Raw genomic sequence first — 12,190 nt, forward strand, 5'->3', positions numbered from 1 at the left:
GGCCCCGAGACCAGGCCCCGAGCGAAGGCAGCGGCTTTATTGAACCGGCCGAGCCCGCAGGCGCCGCACATCATCAAACACTTCTGTGCGGTTTTACTCATTCGCCAGAGACACGGCGAGAGACGGGGACCAGCAGGGGTGCGGAGGGGGCGCAGCGGGTCCCCCCGCGCCGCCGAGCAGGGCGCCGGATCCCGACCCGAGCCCCAGGCCGTCGGCCCCTGTGGCGGGGCCGGACGCGGACGGCGGGGGCCGGAGACCGCGCCGGGGACGCCCGAACGACCGGAGCCCCGGCCGCGCGGAAGCACGCGGCGCTCAGGACTCCGAGTGCGGGGCCGTGCGGGGGCCGCGGCGGGGAGAGCGGCGGGCCGTGCGACCGCGGCCGCCGGGGCCAGGGCACTCGGCGCGGCCCCGCGGCGCTCGTCCTGCCGCCGCGCGGCCCGAACCCGAGCGCGGCCCCCGCCGCACCCCCCGCCGCAGCCGCTCACGGCGCACAGGGCCTCGCGCACACACGTCACGACGCGTCGGAGCTCGCACCACCCAGACCCGGAAGTGCGCGGGCGCGCGGCTCGGCGTCTCGGGCGCGCGGAAGGGCGGGTAGGGTCCGAGCCGCGCGCCTCACCCCTGCGGACGCGTTCCCTCCTTAAAAGCGCTCCGCGGGCCCCGCGCTCAGCACAGCGCGGCTCAGAGGGCACCGGGAGCCGCCGCACCTCGGCGTCGGGACCCTGCACACGCCCTCGCGCGACCGTGACGTCAGCGCGGCCGGCGCGCGATTGGCTGGGGAGCATGTGGCGCTCTGTGGCGCGGGCGCAGAGGATTGGGCGCGCGGCCTGGAGGGGCGGGCCCCAGGCCTGGGGGCGGGGCCCGGGGGTAGATCTGGCGGAGCGCGGCCGCCTGAGGTAAGTGGACCCGGTGGGACGGGGTCGGGCGCGGAGGGCCGCGGAGGCGGAGCGCGGGGAGCGGGACCGAGCCGGCGGGCGCTGGGGCCGGGGGAGCCGGTCTCGGGGACCCGCGGTCACGCGCGGCGCCGTGTCCGGGCCAGGGCGGCCGGCATGCAGGAGGCGGACGCGCAGGAGCTGGACGCGCGGCAGGCGCAGCTGCTGTCGGAGATGTGCATCGTCGTGGACGCGGACGACCGGCGCGTGGGCGCCGACACCAAGCGCAACTGCCACCTCAACGCCAACATCGACCGCGGTGCGGGCCGGGCGGGGGCGGGGCCGGGGCCGTGTGGGGGCGGGGCCGGGGCGGGGCCTGGGCCGTGTGGGGGCGGGGCCGGGGCCGGGGGCGGGGCCGAGCCGACGAGCCCGCGCGCCGGCCCCGCAGGGCTGCTGCACCGCGCCTTCAGCGTGTTCCTGTTCGACGCGGACGACCGGCTCCTGCTGCAGCAGCGCTCGGACGCCAAGATCACCTTTCCCGGTGAGTGCGGACCCCGCGGGGTCGCTCGGGCCTGCGCACGCCCGTGCGCGGCGCCGGGAGCTCGGCGCGGGCCCCGCGCTGGGGCCCCTGGGGCCGGCCCGGAGCGCGTCGGGGTCCGCCGAGACGGCGGGCGGAGACACGCGGCTTCCGGAGGGTTTACGTGCTCGGCCGCGACCGACGGAGCCCAAGCAGGCGTGGGGAAGGGAAGCGGGGCCCGATGCGGGGTCGATGCGGGGTCGATGCCGGGACCCTGCGACCGCGACCCGAGCGGAGGCGGACCTTCTCCCGGCGCCCCTCCTGTTGCTGTGGACCGAGGCGTCCGTCCCGCGCGGCCGCAGCGACCGGACGGGCCGCTGACGCGAGCGGGTCCCCGCAGGCTGCTTCACCAACTCGTGCTGCAGCCACCCGCTGAGCACCCCGCGCGAGCTGGACGAGGCCGAGGCCATCGGGGTGCGGCGCGCGGCCCAGAGGCGCCTGGAGGCGGAGCTGGGGATCCCCATGGAGGAGGTAAGCGGCCGGCGGGGGACGCCGCGGCCAGAACGTGCCGTTGGGGCTCGTCTCGCCGCGCGGCCTCGTGAGCGCCCCGGAACGCTCCTCCGTCGGGGCCTGCGCACTGGGATTCCGCGGCACGGTGTGGCCCGGCGCAAGCGGATCGACCCGGGACCCGTGTGTAAAGTCCGATGTCTTGGTCAGCGAGCGGGGCGGGGGTCCCTTCCGTGGGGGCTGCGGCCCGATGGCCGGCCCGATCGCCGGGTGGGGCACACGCAGTCTCCGCCCTGCTGCCTGCTGGGCCCGGAATGAGACCGAGAGCGCAGCAGCGGACGGTGCGGGCGGCAGGACACGCCGCGCCGTGAGCCACGTTTTCTGTTCCGGACACTCGAGTGCTGGGTCCTGCGGGCAGAAAGGGTTAGGCACTTGCGGCTCCAGGAACCCCTCCACGCGCCGCCGGTCCGACGGTCGCCCTCCAAGGCGGCGGGACGCGGGGTCCGTGGTGCGGGGTCCGTGGTGCGGGGTCCGGGCGCGCCGGGCCAGGCGCCTGCGGCTAGAGGTCACTGGTGCTGCAGCCCCCGCTGCTGTTTGGTTCCCACCGCAGGTGCCTCCGGAGGACATGAGCTACCTGACGCGAATCCACTACAAGGCTCAGTCCGACGGCCTCTGGGGCGAGCACGAGATCGACTACATCCTGTTCCTGCGGAAGAGCGTGACGGTGAACCCGGACCCCAATGAGATTAAGAGCCACTGCTACGTGACCAAGGAAGAGCTGAAGGCGCTTCTGAAGAAGGCGGCCTGCGGGGAGATCAAGTTGACCCCGTGGTTTCAGATCATTGCCGATGCCTTCCTCTTCAAGTGGTGGGATAACTTGGACCACTTGGACCAGTTTGTCGACCATAAGAAGATACACAGAATGTGACCCTGAAATGAGTGCTTAGCGACGTAGTGAAAAATTTCTCCACTTACGAAACTTAACGTGAATTTTTAGAAATTTGATTGCCCATAAGAACTCACTTCAAACCTTGATACTTCACAACCAGTATTTGTTGAAAATACAGCCCACGGGGGCGCCTGGCGGGCTCAGTGGGTTAAAGCCTCTGCCTTCGGCTCAGGTCATGATCCCAGGGTCCTTGGATCGAGTCCCGCATCGGGCTCTCTGCTCAGCGGGGAGCCTGCTTCCTCCTCTCTCTCCACCTGCCTCTCTGCCTACTTGTGATCTCTGTCTGTCAAATAAATAAATAAAATCTTTAAAATAAATAAATAAAATACGACCCACCTGTTAATTTTTGTCACACACCCCATGTGCGCGTTGTTATTCATAGAAGACACTGTGAGAGGTCGCTGTCCACGCAGAGGGCAAGTGCGCGTTAGTGCCCAGTCACGCACGTAACGCAGGAACAGTAGGTGAAGCTCTTCGTTCTCCGAGTGTTGAGATGGTCCCAGCCGCGAGCAGAGAACACCTCGCTCTTGCCGGACGCTCCACGAATCCTCACATTCTTCCCACAGTCTAGAAGAACGTGCAGGGGAACTGCTTGCTTAGCGACATCACAGTCGTCCGAGTTCACTCCGTACGAGCAGATGGACCTAGTGGAGGAGGTTCAAGAGAAATTAAGTGGTGTATGTCCCGATCTCCGTCATTAAATCTTTGCAATAGTCTTCGCCAGGCAGTAAAGCGCGCGCTCCGGTGGACGGCGAGTCAGCTGGGGGAGGATTTCTTACCTTGACGCTGCGGACACGTGGGTTGGCTCATTCCCCGTGAGAATTCATCCTGTGTGCTGTGGGGTGTCCGGCTGCTTCCCTGGGTTCTACCCACTCAAAGCCAGTAACACCCTCCCCTGCGACCGTCCCCGGGACCCCTGATGCCAAATGACTCCTGGAAGACAGAGGCACCCCCAGTCAAAAACCACTTCTACAACATGAGGCCACATTGTAGGTGGAAAACATTCACAGAAATAGGACTGTCCGTGTTCCCGATTGGGGCTATGGGATGTGTATATATTCATACTCCAGTTATACCTCGACTGAGGTGCCTCGGTGGCTCCGTCGATAGGCATCTGCCTTGGGCTCAGGTCACATTCCCAGGATCCTGGGATCGAGCCCTGTGTCGGGCTCCCCACTCTGCAGGAAGCCTGCTTCTCTCTCTCCCGCTCCCCCTGCTTGTGCTCTCTCTCTCACTCTCTCTTGCTGTCAAATAAATAAGATCTTTAAAAACAAATTGTTAAATTATACCTTGACTAATGCACTTCCCAGAAGTCTTGCCATAGATTTCTCAGGTCTGAGATCTTAAGACAGCCGTATTGTCCTCGAATGTTGTGTAACAAATAACAAAAAGATGAGAAATGTTCTAGCAAAGCAAATGTTTTGTAAATTCAATAGAAAAATCCCTTAACAGTTGACTTAAAACTTCAGGCAAGATCGTGTGGCAAATACTAATTTTCCTGAAAAGCAAAAACAATAAAAAGAAATACCACATTTTAATATTGTTGTCTGCTTTGTTAAGACTTGAATCCCATTATTTAGCCATTTAATAAAGTCAAGGGATCCATAACCAAGAGCGCCACTGGACTGCACACCTCGTCCACCCAGTAAACCTTCAGGCAGCCCTAGATGTCATGGCTATCGCTGTAGTAGAAGGTCTCTCTGGAACACGGAAGGATGAGTGTTCTTTGACCTGATGAAACCCTTAGAGCAAAACCTTTTTTATCTTAAAATTCATGATCTTCAAAATCTATAGGTGTCTGACACCTCCTCTAGGGGCCAGAAGTAGTCTTCTATAAAACTGATTACTCTGGGGGCGCCTGGGTGGCTCCGTTGGTGAAGCGTCTTCTTGGCTGTGATCCTGGAGTCTGACAGTTCCACTCCCTGCTCAGCAGGGAGTCCGCTTCTCTCTCTGCCCCTCCTACTTGTGAGCATTCTCTCTCAAAATTTTAAAAATAAATAAAATTGATTATTCTGTCTTCAAGCCTATACTGGCCAGAGAACGAGAATGAGAAAACCAAGACTCTGTAGGGAGGGGGCATGTGGTCTCCCCTGGCTGGCCCCAGCCCCCAGGAGAGGGATGGGCACAGGGACAGAACTCGGAGCCATGTGAATGGGTCCCGGGGCGGCAGGCCACGGAATTCTCAGGTAGGGGTGGTAGAGGTGGTCCTTCCATCTGCTTGATGGCTTTCATTCCCCCAACATGGGTGGGCCCATTCCGTGGGCATTCCTAGGGATGGGGACCCCACTCTTTTGTAAGGCTGGATGCCCGCCCGGATCCTCACGGACAGATCTCTGTCCGTCAAATAAATAAATAAAATCTTTAACAGTGCACGAGCTTCCCGTTTCTCCACATCCTCGCCAGCACCTGTGGTTTCTGGTGCTGCTGATTCCGAGGTGGTATCTCCTTGGGGTTTGGATTTGCATCTCCCTGATGCTCGGGGATGTTGACCATCTTTCTGTGGATCTACTGCCAACCTGGATGTCGTCCTTGGAGAAATGTGCTTACAACTCTGCCAATTTTTAATCAGATTATTGTTTTGCTATTGAGTTATTAGCTATCATTTCTTTGTGACCCAAACTGAGCTGTATTTGTCCAATGTTTCTAGGATTTTTACAGTAATGTGTCTTTGCTCCACTATAGAAAAGCACATAGTCGGTCAGACATGTTGCTATTCAATTATCAGCAGTGTCTGTCATCCTCTTGATTTACACGACTCTGAAAGAAGTGAATCAGGTCTCCCAGCACAGGTCTGAACCTGTAAGCAGTTTCCCACCCACGTCCTGCTCAGGGATATTCCCCAAATTCACTAGGAGGTGCGTGGGAGGGCGGGCTGACATGTGCGCTTACTTCTTACTTTTGGTATTAAAGCTCTAATGCTTTTGCGTGATCTTGGAGTGTGTGACGGATGGGGTGGCTGTTTTCAGATCCTACTGAAATTTTCTTTAGGAAAGTTCCAAGGCAGGACACAGCACAGAACTCTTGATCTCAGGGTTGTAAGCTCAAGCCCCGTGTTGGGCATGGAGTCTATTTAAAACACACACACGTGCACGCACACACACCCTCACACACTCACACACACACACACACCAAAAAATAGCACAAAAGGAAAATTCCAAGGGTTTTGTTATGCTTGGATAACTATTTGCTGGGTTTTCAGTTACTGAGAACTTCACTTTTTCTCTTTGATGCGCTTATTATTTGTGGGATGATGGAACATCCAAAATGATTATGGATTTCTCTAGTTCCCCTGCCAGGACACATACAAAGATTCAAACTGTTGCATCACCTGTGTTTTAAATTTGCACTAAATTCCTGTTTAATAGAACTTTGTGGTATTTTGGCCAACTGAGTGCTTTTCATTCTTTTACCCAGATGGCCACCCTTGTTTTCTTGGTACATCACAGCTGTGGTCTTTTTTCTTACTGACTTTCCTCCTTCATATTAGATTTTTCTCAGTTGTTTTTAAATGTGTCTCTTCTGAGCAGCGTGTTCTTTTTTAAAATGCACTGAGGGGTGCCTGGGTGGCTCAGTGGGTTAAGCCTCTGCCTTCAGCTCAGGTCATGGTCTCAGGGTCCTGGGATCGAGCCCCGCATCGGGCTCTCTGCTCAGCAGGGAGCCTGCTTCCTCCTCTCTCTCTGCCTGCCTCTCTGCCTACTTGTGATCTCTGTCAAATAAATAAATAAAATCTTAAAAAAAAAAGAAAAAAGAAAGGAAGAAGGAAAATGCACTGAGGGACTCTCTTCCCCGCTGACTTTCCGTAGTATCGCCCATGGCCCCGGGGCGCCATGGAAGGCCGGCTGGACTGGAGCAGTAAACACACGTCATCTGGCATCAGAGTCCACACCTGTCATTTCTGGTTTAATTTTATAACGAGCTGTGAGGCAACTGTGCGTTTCACACTGTCCTTGGTGGATTAGGTCAGGCTGTGTGTGGTCTGTGTAACCAGTATTTTGGGACTGGAAGCGATCCCCGAGAGAGAGGGCCAGCAGGCGGGGGCACGTCCGCACACCCACGCGGATGCCACGGTGTATGGCCAAGCTCTGGGAGAGCTCGCCTCATCCCCCAGGCTGCAGAGAGGACGCGGGTGCCATTGGGTATCCTCGCTTTGACCCCTGCCTTAGTGGTCTCCCAGCCAACTCCTTCAGACAAATGCCTTCGGAAAGGGGCAGCTGGGGGTGTTTCATTCAGTAATTCCCGCATATTTTCTAAAATCCGTCCTGGAGCGGCGCCTGGGTGGCTCAGTCAGTGAAGCCTCTGCCTTCAGCTCAGGTCATGATCTCAGGGTCCTGGGATCGAGTCCCGAATCAGGCTCCCTGCTCAGCCGGGGGCCTGCTTCTCTCACAGCCTGCTGTTCCCTGTTTGTGTTCTTTCTTTCTATCTCTAAGACACAAATAAATAAAATATTTTTTAAAAAATCAAATAAAATCCTTTCCGGAATAAGACAAGCTTAACACCAAAGAACAAAACAAAAGGCGCCCAGACAGTGGTAATGACTCCTAAAGCCTGTGCCATGATCACGCCTCCCTTCCGCAGCGAGGACACTACCCGGGGTGGCCAAAACCCCGAAGAACAATGAGAATCTGAAACGCTGGCACGCCCCGCGTTTCCCATTACAGCCGAGTGCCGGACTGGAACGCAGTGCCCGCTCTCCACACCCACACTCAGGCCCGTGATACGGCAGCAGCGGTGCGGACAGCCGCTCCCTGAGGCTGCGGGTGAGGAGTTAGCCTGCTCAGGAGTGGAGGAAGGACACCCAGGCCCGGAGGGAAGGGCGCCCGGCACCTCCGCCCAGCGGGGAAGGGACTAGTGGTTCCCAGCAGTGGGCAGATACTCACAAGTGACCTGTCTCTGTGGAGAGTCAGCCCAGATTTAGGACTGCTTGGTCTCACCCAGCTCATCGTGAACCAAGACCTGAAATGCTCCAACTTCCCAAGCAGTTCACAGCCCCCAGTTACGGTCAAGGGGTGGGTGCACGAATGCAGCATCAACCCCCCGTGCCGCCCTTCCTCGTCTTTGGGTGATGCCAGTCCACGAGGTAAACATAAGCGTCACCGCAGTCCTTGATTCAGAAATCGGTGTGCGCTTTGGCTGACGCCACCAGCATCGGAGAATGTTCTAGCTCCAGGGACATGCGCACGACCACGGAACGTTCTTCACCGGAAACGGCAGGTTTTCTAAGCAGGTTAGCACACGCCGAAAAGAGGACGAGAGACTGAGACCCCGAGAGGGTTGGGCCAGGAGAGCGCCCACCGGAGAGGGAGCTTCAGGGTGTGCAGGAAGTTATGCTGACGTTGTGGAATGAATCAGTGAGATCGCATTTCTTTTTGACATCTTGGGAGAGGACAAGGGAGAGCTTGGAACAAGGAAGGGAAGTAAAGTGGAAGTCAAGCTAAGTCCAGGTTTCCAGGCGAGGACAGTGTCCCGGAGTAGGCCGGCTGCCACCAGCACGGAGCCAGCTCCCAGGGCCCAGGACAGGCGCCGTCACCCGCACCGCGAGGCTCAGGGGCCTGCAGCCAGCCTGGAGGCCTGACCCAGGGCAGACCTCGGTGCTGGGGCTTCTGCCAGCAGTGTGGGGTGCGGTGGGGGGGGGGGTGATGGGCTCAGGGGACTGCGGAGCCCCTCACGGAGGCTGCAGGGCCCAACCTGACGGCCAGCTCCTCCGCGGGATGAGGTTCTTGACAACCGCTGCCACAGTAAACGTCCCTGCCCTGGGCTGTCCCCCAGGCCGGGTGCCTCTGCTCCATGTACTCACTGTCCCCATCCCCGCGGGCCTGCTCGGGAGGTGCGGCTGCCTGTAGAGCCCTCGTTCCGCTCGGAGGGGCTCCGGGCGCCGCAGGACCGCGCTCGCGGGCCGCCCCAGCTGCGGGCCACACGCGGCCTCCGGGGGTCCCCGCTCCGGCCCCGCTCGCCCCCGATGGCCGCAGCCCGCAGGCGCGCTCCCAGACGGGACGTGGGGGTCCTTCGCTCCGCTCTGCCCCTGCGGGCGCGCGCGGCCGTCGTGGGGCGCGCAGCCCGGCTCGACTCCCGCAGGAAGCGCGGCCGGACGGCGACGGGGGCCGCGGGGGTGGGGGGTGCGGACGGACAGCTGGGCGGACGGACAGCGGGGCGGACAGCCGGAGCCCCCACGTCCTGGGCGCTGGCGGGGTCGGGGTCGGGGTCTCTCCGCGGTCCCCGAGCCGCGCCCCGCGCTCTGCAGCGGCCACAGCGCCCGCCAGTTCCAGGTCCTTCCGTGCGTCGCCCCTTCCAGAAACGGGGCTCGTTCGTCCGGCGTCCCGCGGGGGCCGGAGCCTGAGCGTCCCGCGGCCGGACCGGCTCGTCCTCGCGGCCGTGCGGTCCCGCAGCTCCGCGCCCGCCACGGAGACCCCTTGGTCCCCTCCTTCCCGGTCCACACGGCCGCCCCGGCCGGGACCTCAGGGCCGGGCAGCCGCGGGGCCCGCGCGGGGGCGGCCTGGGCCGGGTCTCCGAGGACCGACGGGGCCGCGGCCGCGCGCTCCACCCGCCGTTCACGCCGCCGCCGCGGGCTTCGACCTTTCGCGGGAGCGGGTACCGCGCGGGATCGGACGGTCCCGGGCTCTCCTGGTCCTCGCCCGCGCCGCGGCGTTGACCGGACGCGTCCCCTCTGCCCGCCCGCCGTCCTGGACGCCCGGGAGCCTCCGGGCCGCGCGACCCTCCGTCCTGCGCGCAGAGCCCCGCGGGCCTTCCGTGGAGGCTCCCGCGCCGGCGCTCACCGCGGTCCCTGCTCTCCGGTGTTTGCCCGGGCCTCGGTGTCCCCGCAAGGCCGGCCCCATGGGATCACTTCCGAGGCGCGCCTTGTCTGTTTCTGGGAACCCTTGAAGGATTGATGTTTTTTAAGTGTTTGGCAGAAATTCACCACTTGAGCCACTGGGCCAGGGCTGTTCTTTGCTGAAAGTTTCGTTTCAGAAACACTTAGACCGCCGGTTGCCGCGTCACCCGTCTCTAAGTACACCGGCCGGTGCTGTTCAGTCCACCCACACCTTCACAACTTCTACATCCTGCGAAACTGAGACTCTGTCCCCATGGAACAACAATCCCTCCCGGGCCGCTTCCGCCCCTCAACTGCCCATCTCCGGGATTTTGACGGTCGGACTCGAGACCGGGTTGAGCCACCGGGTACGCTTCCATTCCTCAATGGCTTATCTTCTGCGGCAAGGTCCTCACGGTCCATCCACGCTCTGGCCCTCGTGCCCGCTTTTCTCTGGGCCCTCTACTCATCCGCCCATCCCCGGACTCGAGGGTGTGCCCTCCTACAGACTGCCGTAATTCTGCAGAGAGTGAGGTGCACACATCTCTTGGAGATCCTACTTAGAATTCTTTGGGGCTTTTTATTTTTAGATTTTATTTATTCGAGGGGCGCCTGGGTGGCTCAGTGGGTTAAGCCTCTGCCTTCGGCTCAGGTCATGATCTCAGGGTCCTGGGATCAAGTCCCGCATCAGGCTCCCTGCTCAGTGGGGAACCTGCTTCCTCCTCTCTCTCTGCCTGCCTCTCTGCTTACCTGTGATTTCTGTCAAATAAATAAATAAAATCTTTAAAAAAAAAAGATTTTATTTATTTTAGAGGGAAAGTATGAAAGGGGGAGGGTCAGAGGGAGAAACAGGCACCCCACTGAGCAGAAACCCCAACGTGGGACTCGATCCTGGGACTATGGGATCATAACCTGAGGTGAAGTCAGTCGCTTAACCAACGGAGCCTCCCAGGCCCCCTTCTTTTGGGTTTCTACCTAGAAGTGGAACTGCTGGCTCGTGAGAACTCTAGCTTCCTGAGGACCCTCCAGACTGTTCTCCACAGCGGCTGCACCAGTCTGCATTCCCCCCAACAGCGCACGAGCGGTCCCTTCTCCGCGTCCGCGCCAACACCTGTTCTCTCGAGTGTCCATCCTGGTGGGAGTGAGCTCACGTAGGTTTCATCTTCATTCCTCTGTATTAGTGATTTTCGGCATCTTTTCACGTGCTGATTGGTTATTTGTGCATCCTCTTTGGAGAATTGCCTGTAGGAATGTGTTCTGCTTATTAATTTCATACGATCCATTGTTTGGGGCGCCTGGGTGGCTCAGTCATTAAGCGTCTTTCTTCAGCTCGGGTCATGATCTCAGGGTCCTGGGATGGAGCCCCGCATCTGGCTCTCGGCCCAGCAGGAAGCCTGCTTCCCCCTCTCCCACTCCCCCTGCTGGTGTTCCCTCTCTCGCTGTGTCTCTGTCAAATAAGAAAATCTTAAAAAAAAAAAAAAAACAACATTGTTTGCAAATATTTCCTCCCATTTCGTAAGGTCTCTTTCACTGATTATTTCCTTTGAAGCAGAGAGATTTGATATCATTGATCTACCTTTTTAATTTTGTTACTTACACTCCCCAGCTCTGGGATTTGGGGCACCTGTTGCTCTTTTCTGTTTCTTCGTTCACACGTCATTTTCCTGATTCCGCGCTTCCTCCTTCAGCTCTGGCTCTTTAGGATGGTCGTCGTAAACCGTCTATCCGGGCCGTCACCATCTCGTTCTCCTGAGACAGCATTTTTTCCTTTCATGGACCACACACTTCCCTACTTTTTTGTATGCCTTGTGATTTTGTTGAGAACTGGGCATCTGAAATCTTATAATGTGGGAATTCTGGAAACCAGATACTCTCCCTTGTTTTAAGGATATCACTGTGCCAGCCAGAGCTAAACACTGAAGGTCCCATAGTTCTCCTCGGAGCATGTGTCCCTCCTGGAGCGTGTGTGGTCTCGCCAAGTTCCCTTCACATGTAGTTGCTTTTCTTCCTTTTTCTTAAAGATTTTATTTATTTATTTGACAGACAGAGATCACAAGCAGGCAGAGAGACAGGCAGAGAGAGAGGGGGAAGCAGGCTCCCCGCTGAGCAGAGAGCCCGATGCGGGGCTCAGTCCCAGGACCCTGGGATCATGACCTGAGCCGAAGGCAGCGGCTTTAACCCACTGAGCCACCCAGGCGCCCCCACAGTTGCTGCGCCAGCAGTGGCCAGCAGTCAATGATCTAAACCTAGAATCCTAACCTTTGGGGGATAAGGTCCTCACCACCCCCTCTAGCCCACACAAGCAGCCACAGCAACACACACACCGCCTGCCCCGGGGCAAGGAGTGCTATGTGAACACCAAAGCCACAAGGGATAAAACTGACCCAAACTGATGGATTTGCCAGCCAAGCCCTTCCCCGCAAGACGCAGCCTCCCGAGAGACCCGAGCTGCAGAACGGCTCCGCAGCTGTGATCCCCGCAGAGAGATGGTTCCTGTCTCCCCAGCACCACGTGCATTTCAGCTTCTCTTAAATGAATCT

The 12,190-nt window shown here is 59.3% G+C and overlaps 1 protein-coding gene across 1 annotated transcript; it reads left to right on the plus strand.

Moving 5' to 3' along the window:
• Positions 1-750: 750 nt before the first annotated feature.
• IDI1 (isopentenyl-diphosphate delta isomerase 1) lies at positions 751-4,383 on the plus strand. The gene is made up of 5 exons (XM_045072339.1): positions 751-896; positions 1,040-1,191; positions 1,321-1,413; positions 1,790-1,920; positions 2,507-4,383. Exons 1-5 carry the CDS (start codon positions 784-786, stop codon positions 2,822-2,824), a joined length of 807 nt encoding a protein of 268 aa, XP_044928274.1. The 5' UTR covers positions 751-783; the 3' UTR covers positions 2,825-4,383.
• The last annotated feature ends 7,807 nt before the right edge of the window (positions 4,384-12,190 follow it).

Source organism: Mustela putorius, unplaced genomic scaffold (assembly GCF_011764305.1).
Source record: "Mustela putorius furo isolate JIRA1106 unplaced genomic scaffold, ASM1176430v1.1 tig00004033_pilon_pilon_pilon, whole genome shotgun sequence".
In the NCBI taxonomy this organism is placed as follows: domain Eukaryota; kingdom Metazoa; phylum Chordata; class Mammalia; order Carnivora; family Mustelidae; genus Mustela; species Mustela putorius.

Excerpts from the sequence above, each read along its gene's own strand:
- IDI1 (XM_045072339.1), top strand. The coding sequence starts at position 784 with ATGTGGCGCTCTGTGGCGCGGGCGCAGAGGATTGGGCGCGCGGCCTGG. Across the intron at positions 897-1,039 it reads GCGGAGCGCGGCCGCCTGAG|GGCGGCCGGCATGCAGGAGG; the intron begins GTAAGTGGACCC and ends TGTCCGGGCCAG. Across the intron at positions 1,192-1,320 it reads CAACGCCAACATCGACCGCG|GGCTGCTGCACCGCGCCTTC; the intron begins GTGCGGGCCGGG and ends CCGGCCCCGCAG.